General features: G+C 58.8%; 1 protein-coding gene across 2 annotated transcripts in view; it reads right to left on the minus strand.

Moving 5' to 3' along the window:
* The window catches only part of CLMN (calmin), an 87,970-nt gene that overhangs the window by 25,879 nt on the left and 45,712 nt on the right, over window positions 1-16,379 (minus strand). For both annotated transcript variants that reach the window (XM_054715740.1, XM_054715739.1), the window contains exons 2-3: window positions 6,381-6,442; window positions 1,702-1,797 (exon numbers count right to left, since the gene is read on the minus strand). In XM_054715740.1, the coding sequence (XP_054571715.1) occupies window positions 1,702-1,797; window positions 6,381-6,442 (158 nt within the window). The remainder of the gene's footprint in view (window positions 1-1,701; window positions 1,798-6,380; window positions 6,443-16,379) is intronic.

The following is a 16,379-nucleotide window of genomic DNA, read 5'->3' on the forward strand; positions in this document are numbered from 1 at the left end:
CAGAGGTGGGAGAGAAAGAGGCAGACAGAGAAGAGGGAAGAGAGACAGGGGAGAGGGAGAGACAGGCAGACAGAGAAGAGGGGAGAGAGACAGACAGAGAGGAAGAGGAGGAGGAGAGAGGATGGGGAGACAGAGGGGGGGAGAGAAAGAGACAGGCAGAGAGGGGGAAGAGAGACAGGGGAGAGGGAGAGACAGGCAGACAGAGAAGAGGGGAGGGAGAGAGAGTGAGAGACAGAGAGAGAGAGAGAGAGAGAGAGAGAGAGAGAGAGAAGAGGGGACAGAGACAGGGAGGGAGAGGGGGAGGTGCCTGCAGAAGCCCCAGCCCAGGGATGCCCGCTACACGGGAGCACCCCAGGACCTCGTGCCCCTCCAGGGCCTGGGCGGGAAGAGCTGACGCCCCCCTCTCCAGGAGGGTGTTGACATGACAGGGCAAACCAGGGGTGTCGGTCCCCCCGGCATGAAGGCCAGGCCACGTTCGTGGGTCATGGATGCCCCTCTGTGTCCGCCACCAGGAGCCCCTCAGGAAAAATCAAACCCTGGGGGGATCATTTTGGCCAGGTCACTGCCCCTCCCCCCCCTCCCCCCCCCCCCCCCGCGCAGGGGACATTGGGAGTGTTGTGGGGACGCGTTCAGTTGTCACGCCTGGGGGACCACTGGCATCCAATCGAGTGGGTGGAGACCAAGGATGCGCTGAACAGCCTGCAGTACGCAGACGGCCCCCCCAAAGGGACTCTCCCACCGAATCCGCAGCAGCACCAGGCCGAGCTGCGGCTGCGAGGGGCCAGGCCGGCCTGCGCACGGCAGACGCCCCACGTGGAGGGGGTTGGCTCCGATCAAAGATCAAAATGAAATAGCCTCAAGGTCAGCGGGTTCAATTCCGTTCTGGTCATACTTATAAGAAGGTTCTAGAACCTGGCAGTTCGTTTCAGCCTTGGGATGGATGATAGACTTTGGTTGTAATATACCCTCCCATCATCCTGATTATTATTATTATTTTTTAATCTTTATTGTTGAAAGTATAACATGTCCCCCTCTCCCCCCCCATTGACCGCTTCTAGCTCGCCCCCGCCCCCCCCAGGCCTCCACCCCCTACTGCCTGTGTCCATGGGTGATGCCTACGTGCACACAGGTCTTGGCTTGGACACTTCTCATTCCCCACCCGCCTTCCCTCTGAGACTCTGCACTGTTCCATGCCTCTCTGTCTCTGGATCCACTCTGTTCATCACTTTATCTTGTTCATTAGGTTCCACATATGAGTGCGATCATGTGACGCTTGTCTTTCTCTGACGGGCTTACTGCGCTTAGCATGATGCTCCCCAGGTCCCTCCATGCTGTCTCCAAGGGGGTGGCTCTTTTTTATGGCCACCACCCTGCTTCTTCGCTATCGCTCTGGTTAGTACGAGGGCGGGCCAGTTCTTATTCTTTGCCTTACCATATTCACAGAAAACACCGGGCATTTATTCATCTACTTACTAAAGTATATTTGCTATAGGAAAAAAAAAAAAAAAGGAGGGGGATGCTGCGTGGTTCCGCAGGACTGTGTCAGCCTGATCACCGAGGAAGGAAGGTCCCCACGGTCGCGTGCCGTAGGACGCGCGTAGGGCCAGGACGCACACGCGCATGGGTCTGTGCCAACAGGAGCCGCCAGCACCGCTGCCCTTGGCATTTGCTTTCTTTCTGACCCTTCCGCGCCGTACGTACCAGATTTCGCCCAGACAGGACTTCTAGCAGCGCCATCAGGATTCTGCCGTCTTGGATGTCGAGGAATAAATCTTTAACTTCCAGAGGAGGGTCGCACTGCGCAAGGAGGGGAAGGGGACGGGCGATTAGAGACCTGTCACTCCCAGAACTAGTTCCCTGTGCAGCTGTCACTCAGGAGAGAACTTCCCAACACCCGTATCTGTCCACGGGCAGTCAGGCCCATCCACCCACAGAGGGCATAAGCCCCCCTCCCCAGGGGATGCCCGAGCAGCGGGTGGCCTGGGGAGCTGCGGGGAGACTGTGTCAGGGGTCCCATCGAGTGAGTGACCCTTCTAAGATGAGATCTCAGACCCCAGAGTCATATCACACCCACGCTGCTCTTCAGGGTAAAAGAAAAGGCATGCCAGAGAGTTACAGCCTTCCGTCCGACGAACTAATTCTAGAAGCCGGGCTCACATCAAACGCCCTGGGGCAAGCCCTTCGCCTCAGCTTTGGGGACCCCGAGGCTCCAGGAGGCTGAGCGACGTGCCCAGTGTTTGTACGAGTCGGCTCTTTGGTACAGTCCTGCTCCTCACAGGACACACTGCCTGACCACAGTGCCACCGGGACCCAGCCCGCGAGGGCGTGACCCTGGGTCAGTGACCCTTTGGGCCTCGGTCCCGATGTCGGCAGGGCTCCCTCATCCCCAACGCTGCTCGGTCCAAGCATCACGCCTTCCTGAGGGGCCCGTGGCCACGTCATCAACATGCAGTCCAAGTCTGGAGGTGGGGCACCCCCGCAGAGGAGGCTGGGGCTGATGGACACACAGCCGGACACACAGCCGGCCCGCTGACGGCTGGTAGTTGGGTGAAGGGAGAGAACCTTTCCTTCCCCCCCCACGTCTGTGGGTCTGCCAGGATCTCAACGTTGGAGAGGCTGGAGTAGATGTACATCTGTATGTTTAGCTAGACAACGTACCACATGCTCATGAGAGCAAACTGAACTAATTAAAATTGTATTAAAAAGTTAACCGGCCCTAACCGGTTTGGCTCAGTGGTTAGACCGTCAGCCTGCGGACTGAAGGATCCCAGGTTTGATTCCGGTCAAGGGCATGTACCTTGGTTGCGGGCACATCCCCAGTGGGGGGTGTGCAGGAGGCAGCTGATCAATGTTTCTCTCTCATCGATGTTTCTAACTCTCTATCCCTCTCCCTTCCTCTCTGTAAAAAGTCAATAAAATGTTAAAAAAAAAAAAAAAAGTTAACCGGTGGATGTGCCTGCCTCTTTCCTCCACCACACCAGGCCTCCTGAGATACACTGTTCTCTCAGGATGCACCTTCCTCACGTCCCACTCAGAGGCAAGGGGGTTAGACACACCTGAGTTCAAATCCAGGTCTACCCTCAGCTGAACTTGGCCTTGGGCACTTTCCTTCACCGCCCTGGGCCTGAGCACCCTCGGCTCCAAGGTCAGGATTGGAATCTGACCCACCACAGGGGACGGGAGCTGCAATGGGGTAAAAGTCCTGTCCTCCCCCACAGCACCTGTGCCCCAGACCAACACCACCAGGCAAACCAGTTTCCTATTGAGTGGCCTCCTCCCTGCAGAGTCTTGGGGTGCCCAGGCATGGATGCCTCAGGGCTGAGTCCTGCAGGAAAGTGTCCGTAGCCGGTGCCCCTCCGCAGGGAGCCACGCTTGAAGCATCGTCTCTGTGCCCCACTGGCTTCTCTCTCTGGGTTCCCGGGTCAGTAAATGGCACCCTGAGCCCTAGCTCACCGGGTTCTCCCTGCTGCCCGGAGGAAAGGCTCCTCTCCACACGGGACCTGGGGTGTGGAGGGGCCTGGCCGGGAGGAGGTGGACACCCGACTCCCAGCCCGGCATTCTTCCCTGAGCCCTGACCTGGAGGGCCTGCTGTCTAGGTGTGCTGAGCCCACCAAGGGTTTGGCTTCACGCGGCCCCGAGTCCACAGGGCCGGCTGGAACTGGTCGGTCGGATGCTCCAGCGCAGGGATCTGCAAACTGGGCTTCCCGGGCCCCTAGGCTTCAGCAGAACAGCTTCAGGGTGCCCTCTGGGGGCTGGGGGCCGAGAAGGAGGCTGATCCGTTGCACCCCCTTCATCAGAGAGGCCCAGCTACTAGGGGCCTTTGTTCAGGGTCTCAGGTAAGGCTTTGCTTAAAGAAAGTTTTCTGTGAACTAAAGCTTTAATGCCGCCAGGTGAAGAGCTACTGCCACAGAACCTCCGGGAACAGGGTCCACAAACCCCCATGCTAATGAGCCCCCATGCTAATGAGCCCCCACCCGATGCTAATGAGCCCCCCATGCTAATGAGCCCCCACCCAATGCTAATGAGCCCCACCCAATGACCCCGCCCGATGCTAATGAGCCCCACCCAATGCTAATGAGCCCCACCCAATGCTAATGAGCCCCACCCAATGACCCCGCCCGATGCTAATGAGCCCCACCCAATGCTAATGAGCCCCACCCAATGCTAATGAGCCCCACCCAATGACCCCGCCCGATGCTAATGAGCCCCACCCAATGCTAATGAGCCCCACCCAATGCTAATGAGCCCCACCCAATGCTAATGAGCCCCACCCAATGCTAATAAGCCCCCCAATGCTAATGAGCCCCACCCAATGCTAATGAGCCCCACCCAATGACCCCGCCCGATGCTAATGACCCACCCAGCACAGATTCCCTCTACCTTTCAGTGCTGGGGCCTCTGGCAACATTGAACAGGGAGGCTGGTGCTCTCTGCTCCCGGGGACAATGGAAGGGGGTGTCCACAGAGGTGAGGAGGACACGGTGTAAGTGGGGGTGGGCAGCTGTGACCCCGGAGACCCACGGTGGAGCTGGGGCCCCGGCCAGCCTGGGAGGCCTGTGGTGTGTGTCTTATGAGGGGAGGGGGTCCAAACACAGGGCGATCCCACCCACAGGTGCTCAGCAAAGGGCTTCGCTTCCAGGGCAACAGCGACGGATTTGGAGCCACAGGCAGGCTCTTTTCCCTGCAAACCCCCGCAGCTCCTGGGGCGCGGTCCAGGCCGAGCACCGGGCATCGGTGAACAGAGCCTCCAGGAAACATTTCTCCTGCTAATGGGAGGCGGCCATCGAGAGACCCGAGCCAACACCCCCTGATGGACGGACAAACAACGTTTCCAGCGAGCAGCCCCACTGTGCCGAGCCTCGTGTGCGAGTAGAACTGGGCAGCGGCGGCGGCGGCGCACGGGCCTTGGCCGCAGTCCACCCTGCGAGAAGGCGGGGGGCGGGGGGCGGGGGGGGGGGGGGAGGGGGTTGAAACGGCTCCAGGACAAACACGCCGGGCCCGAACGTTCCGTGGGCTTCATGGGATCGGTATGGCCGAGCAAACGGCACCCCCAGGGCTTTCTTCATGATCTAACCCCTCCGGTAAATGAAGGACTTTTTCCAGAAGCCAGAGCCTCGGTAAATATTTCTGACAGCCTTCAAATTGCAGGTAAGCCCAATTCCCCCCGGAGGCCCCGGGTTTCCTTCACATGAAAGGCTGCTCTTGAAAGTCTCGGGGCTGGAAACGGGGCTGTTAATTTTGCCCCGTTTATTAGGCATCAGTTCCAGGTGCTGCCTGATTTATCCCCAGAGTGGGTGCGGCCCACCTGCCCGCGGACGGCCGAGCCGGCCAGGCCAGGGGGAGAGGGCCCCGCAGGATACACGCTAACGGAGGCGATTTGGGGTGGTGAGCGAGTGCGCGGGGCTTGGCTCTGTTCCCCTCTGTGCCTCCCTGTATTTATTTTTTAATTAAAAGCAAAAAAAAAAAGAACGTTAGAAAGCCGCCATGGCTACCCTCACACACATCGGGGAATCAGTTCAGTGAACTCAGGACGGGGACTTTTTTCCAGAAATCGCTCTTCTCTTTCTGAGCCCTGCCGGAAACGCACCCACCGTCAAATGACTGGCAAATGACAGGGAGTCTCTCACCTGAAGAGTTCAGGAGCCCCCTGGGTCAAGTGTACCCCATCCTACAGGTGGGGGACAGAGGTGTGGGTGGCCAGGTGCTGCCGGGGAAACACCCCAGGCTGCGAAAATCAACTCCGTGAATGCGAATTTCGGCCAAGAGCCCCGCTCCCCACAAACCACGTTTGGGTTAAGTCTAAGGACAGCCTGCCCGACTAGCCACGTGGACTGCGGGCCCAGGAGGCAAGGGGGCTGCCGCCGCCTGTTTGGAGACCCAGAGGGTGGGATGTCCGCGAAAGAAGGGACGTGGGCGGGCTGAGTCCTGGTAAGTCAGCTTTCTGATAAAACAGCGCGGCCGGCGTGGCTCAGTGGTTGAGCATCGACCTATGAACCAAGAGGCAGGCCCTGGTTCGATTCCCGGTCAGGGCACATGCCCGGACTGCAGGCTGGATCCCCAGCCGGGGGCGTGCAGGAGGCAGCCGAGCATCATTGATGCTTCTCTCCCTCCCTCTCCCTTCCTCTCTGAAATCAATCAATAAGTAAAAATAAGTAAAAAGGCAGACCTTTCCTGCCCCAGCTAGACTAACAGCCCCAGGACAGGACCTGCCTTATACCCCGGTTCCTGGCCGTGAGCACACACCCGGCGGGGGGTTAAACGAGCGAATGACAACAGCAACAACAACAGGAGACCCGCTGCCCCGCGGCCCCTCACCAGGCTGAGAGCTGCACTCCGTTATGGGTGAGCCCCCCGTTACCCAAACCCAGGTGCCCGCTCACCTTCTCCAGATGCAGGTTTATCCACCGGGTGAAGGTCCTCTTCTGGACATCTTCCCGCTCCACTGAGAACAAAGGAACGCGTCAGCCGGCACAGAAACACGCACCAAGCCCACCGGCTCCTCCCCAGGGGCTTGTGGGCGATGGCAGACAGCCCGGAGGGTCCCCGGGACGAGCCCAAGGGGGCCGGCAAGGGGTTGGGTGGCACCTCGCATCCACCATCCCCAGCACGTCCCGTCGATTAAGCACCCACAAAAAGATGCACAGAACAAAACGTTCTACACGACCTCGCGTGAGCATTTGGGCATTTGACGCTGCAGCTTCCGAAGGGCTGGTGTGGCTCGGTGGTTGAGCGTCAGCCTATGAACCAGGAGGTCACAGTTTGATTCCCGGTCAGGGCACAGGCCCGGGTTGCGGCTCGATCTCCAGTAGGGGGCGTGCAGGAGGCAGCTGATCCATGATTCTCTCTCATCATGGATGTTTCTCTCTCTCCCTTCCTCTCTGAAATCAATAAGAATATATATTTTTTTTTAAAAAAAGAAGCGCTGGTGGTAAGATACAAATTACCTACAGGTGACGGCGCTGCCCACCCGCCAGGCCAGAGCCCTGGGGCTGAGGAGCAGGGGCCCAGGAGAGACGGGGCAGGCGGAGGCCCGCGTGAGGGACTGGGACGCGGGCCATGGGGTGTGCCGGCGTGGGGTGGAGAGAACTGACCGTCCGGGGCTTGGACTCTCACTCGGCCCTGTCCCCTCCCAGCGTGGTGTTCAGCCACCCGTCCCCACGTCGGGCCCGCTCACTCCCGGGCTGCCCGAGACCCGCAGTCCTGCAGGCCAGCTCAAGCCCGCACCTGGGACAACGGCTGTTCCGTTCCGTTCCTTTATGTTCTTGTGGCCATTCTCTCTGGAGCCAAGAAGCATGTGACCTCCTCCCGGGAGGAGGGTCCGGCAGGAGCCTGCGCGGAGCCACAGAGGCCGGAGGACGGGACCCAGACGGTGCCTCCTCCACCGACACCCCCTGCACAGGCTTCTCGGGAGAGCTCCCCTTTCCAGGGGTCCCCGCCCTCAACTTTGTTCCCGTTCATCTTGACACCTGACAGCACCGCCTGCGAGGGGAGACGTACCCTACAGATGAACAAAACGGGGCCCAGACAGGCACCAGACTGCCCAGGGCACCTGCTGGAGAGGCAGGACTGGGCATCCCCCTCAGGTCTGTCTGCCCCCGACGGGCACTCGGAAACGGGGGGGGCGGGGGGGGGGGTCTGGGTTCAAATCCCAGGTCTTTCAATTACGGCAGAAGCACGGGCAATAATAAGGACGGGGGTTGGAAAGTATTTACCAAGCGCTCGCTCTGTGGCCGGTGCCCATCCAGGCCCTTCACCCCCGTTCACTGTTCTAACCCTTCCTACCACACCTGGAGTCGGAGGGGCACCTGGGGCACCCGCCAAGCTCACAGGCTGACGAAGGTCACTGCTCCCAGTTTGCAGATGAAGAAACGGGAGGGTCAGATCACGAATAAGCAGCAACAGTGGGACTTGGAGCGGAGGCGGCGGATCTCCCACTCCCCCCCCCCCCACCCCCCCCACCCCGGCTCTGGGGCGGCCCTGGCCCGGCGCCCCTGGGCCCGAAGGTTGTTTCCGGACATGGCAGTCTGGGTCCCAGGGCTGGGCCCGCCAGCAGCCCCGCCAGCTCAGGCCGCTCAGGAAGCTGACTCTCTAGTCACCGAGTTCTGGGTTTCAACAAGCCGCGGACACATCACACGTACTTAAGACCATTTCACGTTTCTTTAGAAAACATTTCATAAGCAAATGAGAGGCCATTTATCTCCTGCGGGAGAAAGGCTACAGTTTTCTCTAATGACTGCGGTTCTTTTTCTCCTCCCGGCCTCATTACTGGGTAGATAGTGGTGCCCATAAATCAAATTTTAATATTGTGCCCTTCAATCTTTTTAATTGAAGGGCCAGCAGACAGTAATTATGCTTTATGAGACTGACTTTTCTCTCGGTTTCCTCCTTTTCTAGAAGGGAAGGTCGCTGGCGAGAAGGCCTAAGGATTAAATGTCTAATTCAGGTGACTGGTGCATAGGAAGAGGAGGGAGAAAGGAAGTTGAGAGAAATGAGGTAGGAAGGGGGGCATTTGCTGAGGGCATGAGCTTCAGAGTCTCGGAGCTTTCCAGAAGGTTGGAGACACCCTCCCCAAATCCCACTGGAGACCTCGGTGCCTCTGCAGCTTTTTCCACAGGTGGGCGTCCCATAGCTTAGGGACCATCTCTCTGTCCATGGGCACTTAGCTACTTCCTGCTTTCTCCGTTACGAGCACCCGTGTGGAAGCGCCGGCGTGCGGTTCTTTGTGCACAAGCCGGTGCCTATATGTCTCACGCTGGACAACTAAAGGGGAAACCGCTGGGTCTTAGTGGCAGGCACATTTAAAGTTTTAATAGCTACTTCCAAACTGCCCTCCCAAAGGCTGCCCCAGTTTATACTTTCGCCCCCAACTGTCTTTAAACAAGTTTATGGGGATTGTAAAGTATTTACACACACGTTCTAGCACTCAGGCTGGTTTCTCCATATGGCGGCAGAGAGAGCAGAGAATGAAACAGAAGTGCATTCAGTGGGAGCCCGAGAGAACCTGGGTGAGGCTGCTGGTTTAACTGTGCAGAAAGGCGTAAAGGAGGAAGCGGGTGTCTGTTAGTCTATATATGCCTCATCCATCCACCCAGCCATCTTTCCTCCCATCCACCCAACCATCTTTCCATCCATCCATCCATCCATCCATCCATCCTTCCACCCAATCATGTATCCATCCATCCATCCTTCCATTCAACCATGTATCCATCCATCCATCCATCCATCCACCCACCCATTCTCCCAGCTGATACTTATTCAATAATTATTACATGCCAGGAACTATGCCAGACCTTACGGGCAAAATCAGATAAAGAATTAAGTATTCACAGAATCAGCACTCCAAGAATTCACAGCCAAGCAGGAGAGAAAACATGGACAGCACGGAGCACACATGGAAGGAGAAATGAATTAGAAGTTTCCAGGTGAGGGCATGGTTTCAGACCCCAGGAGGTACTCCTCCAGGAATGAGAGGATCCCACGGTACAAGTGGGACACGTAGGGGCTCCTGAGGACAAGGACATGTTTCTCACTCTGCCCTGACCCAGAGCCAAGCTCCGGGAGGCTTTCCTTCCATTCCAGCCATGGCCAGTGGGCAAATCTGACCCACAGGAGTGCAAGGTGGTGACTGAAGTTATGAGGGAACCGTAAGTCTAAACCACAGCCTGGCCGGTGTAGCTCAGCGGTTGAGCATTGACCCAGGAACCAGAAGGCCACCAGTTCAATTCCCGGCCAGGGCACATGCCTGGGTTACGGGCTCCATCCCCTGTGGGGGGTGGGGGGGTGCAGTAGGCAGCCTATCAATGATGTTTCTTTCTCATCGATGTTTCTCTCTACCCCTCTCTCTCTCTAAAAAATCAATAAAAACATTAAAAAAAAAAAAAAAAAAGACTAAACCACAAATAACAGACGAGTCCCAAACTGAAATTGGGTGTGGAGACCATATTTTTTGGACCTGAAACTGGGACACATCACTCAATACACGGCAGAGAGAGTGTGTGAATTTAGAACATCCATGTGAGAGCCATCCACGTGGGCGACCTTGGCAAGTTCGTTGCTTTCAAAAACCTTTGCCTCAGTCTTCCCTCTAGAGGAGGAAGGTGACTGAGCCGCTCACACAGACTTTGATTGGATCACCTCCACTTTCCCGGGCCCCGTGCCCCAGCTGCGGGCTAGGGTGTCTGGTGCCCCACACAAAGGTCCCCCGCTCTTTCACGGCTTTCTCCACTCCAAGGCCCCACCCCCATCCGCAGGCCTCTGCTACCTCTGGCCTGCCAAGACTCCATAAACTTTATATAGTTTCCATAAGCCCAACGGCCCCTTTTTTCCACCGCCCCGATCACGCTGTAAAGGTGTAGGAAACCAGTGCCCGGGGAGGGGCTGGCCTCCTCACACAGCGCTGTGGGGCCCTCTGCGGGTTTCCTGGGCAACGAGAGGAGTCACAGTGCTGTAAAATGGCCATCCCGGCTCTGCCTGGCTGGCCAGGGTGCCCAGTGCCGGCCAGGGTGGGCGAGGAGCTCACCAGGCCCAGGACTCGCGGGCAGAGATGGGAAGGGAGGCCCAGCCTTCAGGCTCGCCCACAGCACTATCCCCAGGCGTGAGCGGGGTCCCTGCTTTGCCAAACGCAGACAGTGAGGAAATGAGAAGGCGGGCCTTCCTGCAAGCTGTCAGTGGCAGGCCAGGAGGCGGGAGCCACCGAGGGAGGGGCACAGCTCTGAGCGCCAACACTGTCATTTACACGGAAGGCGTGGCCTTCTGTCCCTCTGCCCACGGTCCCCTCACACCCACATCCCATGTCATATATGTTCCCTCCGTAAAATTTCTGCTCTTCCTGCCCATGAGGAAGGCTTGGTGGCTGTATCCTATATAATAAAAGGGTAATATGCCAATTGACCTAACAGTGGAACAACCGGTAGCTATGACGCCACTGACCACCAGGGGTTGACGCTCAAGGCAGGAGCTGCCCCCTGGTGGTCAGTGCACTCCCGCAGGGGGAGCGCCGGGGAGCCAGAAGCCGGGCTCACGGCTGGGGAGCGCAGCGGCAGGGGTGGGAGCCTCTCCCGCCTCCGAGGCAGCGCTTAGGATGTCCGACTGCCCGCTCCCCCGGGGGAGCAGGCCTAAGCCGTCAGTCGGACATCCCCCAAGGGCTCCCGGACTGTGAAAGGGCACAGGGTGGGCTGAGGGACGCCCCCTGCCCCCCCAGAGTGCACAAATCTCATGCACTGGGCCTCTAGTCTGTTTATAAAAACTGTATACTGATTACAAACAATTAAAACCATCAGGAAAGCATATAGAAATATATCTAAAATATCCTGAACTCTCATCATACCCAGAGATCACCACTATTGGCGTTTTATTGCCTATCCTTCCGGGAGAAGCACGCGCGGGCGGGCACACACACACACACACCTTGTGCTAGGGCTGGAGAGAGATGACGGCGCACCATTTCAATGTGATCAGTGAACGGCGTTCCTCGAAGCAGCCCACAGATCACAGCACCGACGGCTGACAGGCTAATTCCCCCCCGCAAGCCCCCCATGACCTACTGACTCGCGCCCTCTTCGGTGAGGCATATTAAGCAGCTTGGGGATGACGACGGTGCCCCGTTTGAGAAGCCAGGTATTAGCTGGGAAGAGACACGTGCCACAGCTCCGTGGTCCCCTGGGGCAGAGCAGAGGAGGCAGCGGCACCCGCCCCCCCCCCTGGCCCAGGAGCAGCAGGCAGCACAGGGCCCGCCACAGACCCCGGGACGGGGAGGAACGCGGCCCCCGGCCGGCCAGGTTACGTGCGGCCTCGCTTAGGCAGGAGCGTCACTGCCTTTCCTTCTGTGGCCAGAGCACCCCAGGCAGTGGCCGCCGTCCCTGAACGCACACCGCTGGGAGGTCCCCGATCCTGGGAGATGAGTCAGATTCCCCTGCGAGGACTCGTCCCCACAGGGAGCCGTCTCCTGTGACATCGTCCAGGTGGGTACGCGGGGGGGCATCTGCTTCCGGCTGCAGGACTGCCAGGGCAGGAGGAGGGAGAACTGTGGCCCCACCGCTCTGTGCTCACTCCTCCAACCCAGAGACCAGGAGGCGGGGGGTACCCGCCCTCGGTGCCCACGGACCCCGACCGACACCAGGACGGAGGCTCTGGGCAAGCTACAGGAAGCCCCTCCCCTCCCCCAGGGAAGCTGAGGTGCAGGGGGAGACCTGTGATTTAGGGAGCCCGCCCCGTGCGGCAGCTGGGAAGGCCTGAAAGCAGCAGCGGGGGGCTGACTGCGCCCAAGCACCGAAGGAGTCACCCTGCCGTCTACTGACATCCCGGAGCTGGTCTAGACGGACCCATTTCACAGAGCAGGCGGCTGAGGCACAGAGCTTAAGTAACTTGGCCTCTCACTGGAAGACCGGGATTTGAACCCGGGCGCCAGGGTGACGCTGCCCCATGTGCCTCCCACGTTGGCAGGGCCCGCCGGGTGCCCTCAGCAGGCTGCGGGCCTCAGTGCCCCACGTAGGAACACTCTGTACAGGTCGGCCCGGGGAGTTCAACCAGGGGGGATCTGCCCCCAGGGGGCACTGCAGGGGCCGGAGACACTTTGGATGATCACAACTGAGGGGCATTCTACTGGCATCTAGTGGGTAGAGGCCCAGCACGCTGCCCCACACCCTCCAGTGCCAGGACGGCGGAATCATTATAGGGACTCAGCGGTTTTGTGGGTCAAATGCATCCCAGCTGCCTCACCACACCACACGCAGGCGGGTGGCAAAGAGTCCACCAGCCAGGCTGCCCCGAGCCCGTCCATGGGCACCACGGCCCACGGACAGTGCCCAGGGCAGCCAGCCGGGCGGCCCCTGCCTGTGCCCTCCAGCCGGGTGGCCCCGGGACTCCCGGGGTCCAGGGCGGCTCGGAGAAGAGGCCACCCCGTCTGGACGCGGCCAGGCCCAGGGCCAGGCCCTGCCCGGTGGTTTCGCTCCTTTCCCATCTTTCAACACCTCCCCGAAACACAGCCTCATTACACGGCCCCATGCTGGCTCACTTGAGAAATAAAACTCAGAAACAAATTAAATGGCAATTGCTTTTCAAACAGGAGAGGGGCCAGGCTGCAGGCATCCCGGGCCGGCGTCCTTTGGTTCCGACTCCTGGGGACCACCCCCCCACCGGCTCTGGCGGCGTGAAAGCCGGGCTCCATGTGGTCTGCACCAGCAGCGAGCTTTGCATTTAATTTCCTTTGTTTTTCCTCCTCGAATGTTTGCTCTGACCCAAGTCGCTTTTATCGCGACTTCGGTAATAAAACGTAAAACCCGCCTTGGGACCACAGACGGGGCAGCAGGCAACGGCTCCGCACAAGTGCGCCGAGTCCTGGGGCCGCGCGGGCCCGGGCGGCCCAGCAGGCAGCGCCCCCCGCTGCGGCTCCTCCGCACCTTCGCTCCTTTGTCCCGGTACAGGCCGGGGATGCGCGGACCCTGGGCCTCGGGACCGAGAGAGAGCAGCCTGCTGGGGCCCGCACAGACCGGCCGGCGGCCCCCCAATCCTCGCCCCCACGGAGGCCAATAAAACTGCCAAACGCATTCTAACTGGGGACTTAAATCCAGTCTCTCACGGCCCCAGAGGCCACCAATTAGAAGGCTTTGCCCGCCTCTCAGCTGCTCCAAAACACGTAACCCAGGGCTCCGGAGGGCGAGTCCCAATTACACACCAAATTAAGTTTTAAGCTCTCTAGACGTATGTAGGGCTGGTGCCTGGACCCAAAATAAAAAACCTGCTCGTTTTTTTTTCCTGAGAGCGACTCGAACCTCAGCGCTAAACCTCAGCCCACCTTGATTTACGACAGACGACGCCAGCCAGCCATAAAAACCCCAGCTTAGGGAAAGGGGCCTTAACATCCACCCAGATGGGGAGGCCGGGCACCCCCAGCCCGGGCAGACGGCCCTGAGGCGAGCAGCTGGAGTGGAGACGGGGCTTCGTGGCGCTGTCCGGGGCGCCCGCACCCACGCAGGCAGCACAGTGAGGACCTGAACCCCAGGTAACACTCAGCCCAGGGGGGAGGAGAAAAGGGAGGGAGGGAGGGAGAGAGGACAACGCTCTCTTCACACCCAGGAAGTCTCACCTCATGAGCCCCTGACGTCCCGACGCCTGGGGCACCGAACTTTCTGTCGGGACCGCAAATTTTGGTGATTTTTTTAATACCAGCGCTTTCTTGAAAATATTCTGGTCTCTCAACATGAACGTGAGGACCTTCTAAAGCAGCGTTTTCCAAGCCACATGCGGCGAGGACGAGTGCGACAGCCCTCTCCAAAGAGGAGCCGCTGCGTCTGGAAAGACTGCCTGCTCCCCGCCGGGGACGTTTGTGACCAGGAGGGCTAAGGCTCTGACAAGTCCTGTGATAAAGACACAGGTCTCACTGGTCTAAACTAAGCTCCTTGGAAGCCAGACCCCTTTCCTGGGTCCAAACAATCACACTTCCCTGCAAGAACCCTGCTCTGGGCATGGGGAGTGACGCTCCCTAGAGGGGTCTGCACAGCCTCTGAGTTAGGCAGCCACGCTTCCCGTGACACAGACCCCGGCTTCCTCTTCCTCCAGGGCACTCAGCCAAACCGCACTTCCCAGCCTCCCGTGAGGTGGCCGGGCCGACGCAATGTGGACAGGCGGGCGCAGGGCATGCCACGTTCAGACAGGGCCAGCGATCCCCCGTGCTCGGCGCCACCCCACAGAGGCAGCGCGAAGGACGGAGAAGACAGAGCCACAAGAGGAAGGCGGCCAGACCCCGGGACCCCGTGGACAAGGATCGCTCATAGAGATGCCCCACGAGGAATGCCAGGGTTGGGCCGCTGGGTGAGTGGGAAATACATCTTCGCCGTCATTTGGGGTTGTTGCTATGGCAGTTGCCCTCCCTGGCTCATAACGCCCGCCTGGGGTGAGAACCAGGCGCCCCTGCGAGGAAGGAAGGGAGGAAGGCAACACTTCTGAAGCCCCGTCCAGGCAGGGAGGCTCACGTACGTCCGCCGTTAATCCTGGTGGCAACCTCCACAGGCAGGAATGACGAGAAATGTCTCAGAGAGGAAGGCACGGGCCCCAGCACTCGGCGGAAAAACTCGGCCAAGAATCCAACATAGTCACTGCGGGCCGAGCCCCTCTCCCCGGCACCACGACGGGAAGGCTGAGCCCCTGCAAAGCAAACCTTCCTGAAGAACCTTCCTGAAGAATCTGCCAGGCGCAGGATGGCTCCCCGCAGAGTGGAGGCTGACCTGGGCCGTCCCTGAGCACAGAGCTTAACAAGCCTGATGAGGAGCATTCGCCCATGCCCGGCCCCGGGGCTCAGTGGGTGAGCTCCGACCTGCGAACCAGGAGGCCACGGTTTGATTCCCATTCAGGGGCACATGCCTGGGTTGTGGGCTCGGTCCCCAGTGTGGGGCGTACAGGAGGCGGCCGATCAAGGGTTCTCTCTCATCACTGATGTTTCTCTCTCTCTCCCTCTCCCTTCCTCTCTGAAATCAATAAAAATATATTTCTAAAAACCCAAAACAGAAGCATTAGCCCCGCCTCTTGGGTTCAGCTATTTTTATAAAGGACATTAAAAACACTCACTTCATACAAATGCCCTTGATTAGCATTTTCAAGGACATCTGTCTTAAAAACACCCACCCTCACCCTTTGAATACCAACGTTTTTATGTACATGCAAAGGCCAATCAGCTGTGCGAACCCACTGGCCCAGCTGGCCCGGGAGGTTCAGTGATCAAACTGGGACGGTCCCATGCAAACCAGGATGAGTCAGTCACTCTAGTAACAGACCCGGGGTGTGCTCCGGAGAGCAGGCCCGCGAGGGACGGCAGCAGGGAGCGCGGAGGCCCTGGGGAGCTCCTGGGAGAGAAGACATGAAGGCTACGTGGTTAATACCTGCAAGGTGGTTAATATCTGCAAGGCAGTTAATATCTGCAAGGCAGTTAATATCTGCAAGGTGGTTAATATCTGCAAGGTGGTTAATATTTGCAAGGTGGTTAATGTCTGCAAGGCGGTTAATATCTGCAAGGGATAAAGCAAACTGTGAAATTCCCATTTACAACGTCTACCTGCCAACAAAAAGTGACACCAGCGTTTCAATTCCTCTCCTGAGTGGGGGAGGCACGACTGGAAACTGTGATGGGGAAAGGCAAGAGGTGTCACATTCTCCGGAGCTCGACGCGTCCCCAACATTGCACGTTAATTAACAGGAGAGAACAGAGGGTGCCGGCGCCGGGGCCCAGGGACCGAGCTGTGCCAAGACAGCACATAGAGCGCTGGGGCCTTGGTGAGACACGTTGGTTTGAAAACACGAAAGTTATTACTTACGTAAATCACCCAAATGTACACACGCATGCATGCTCATGCGTGTGCGTGTGCGCGCGCGCGCGCACACACACACAC

This window comes from Eptesicus fuscus, chromosome 5 (assembly GCF_027574615.1).
Source record: "Eptesicus fuscus isolate TK198812 chromosome 5, DD_ASM_mEF_20220401, whole genome shotgun sequence".
Classification (NCBI taxonomy): Eukaryota; Metazoa; Chordata; class Mammalia; order Chiroptera; family Vespertilionidae; genus Eptesicus; species Eptesicus fuscus.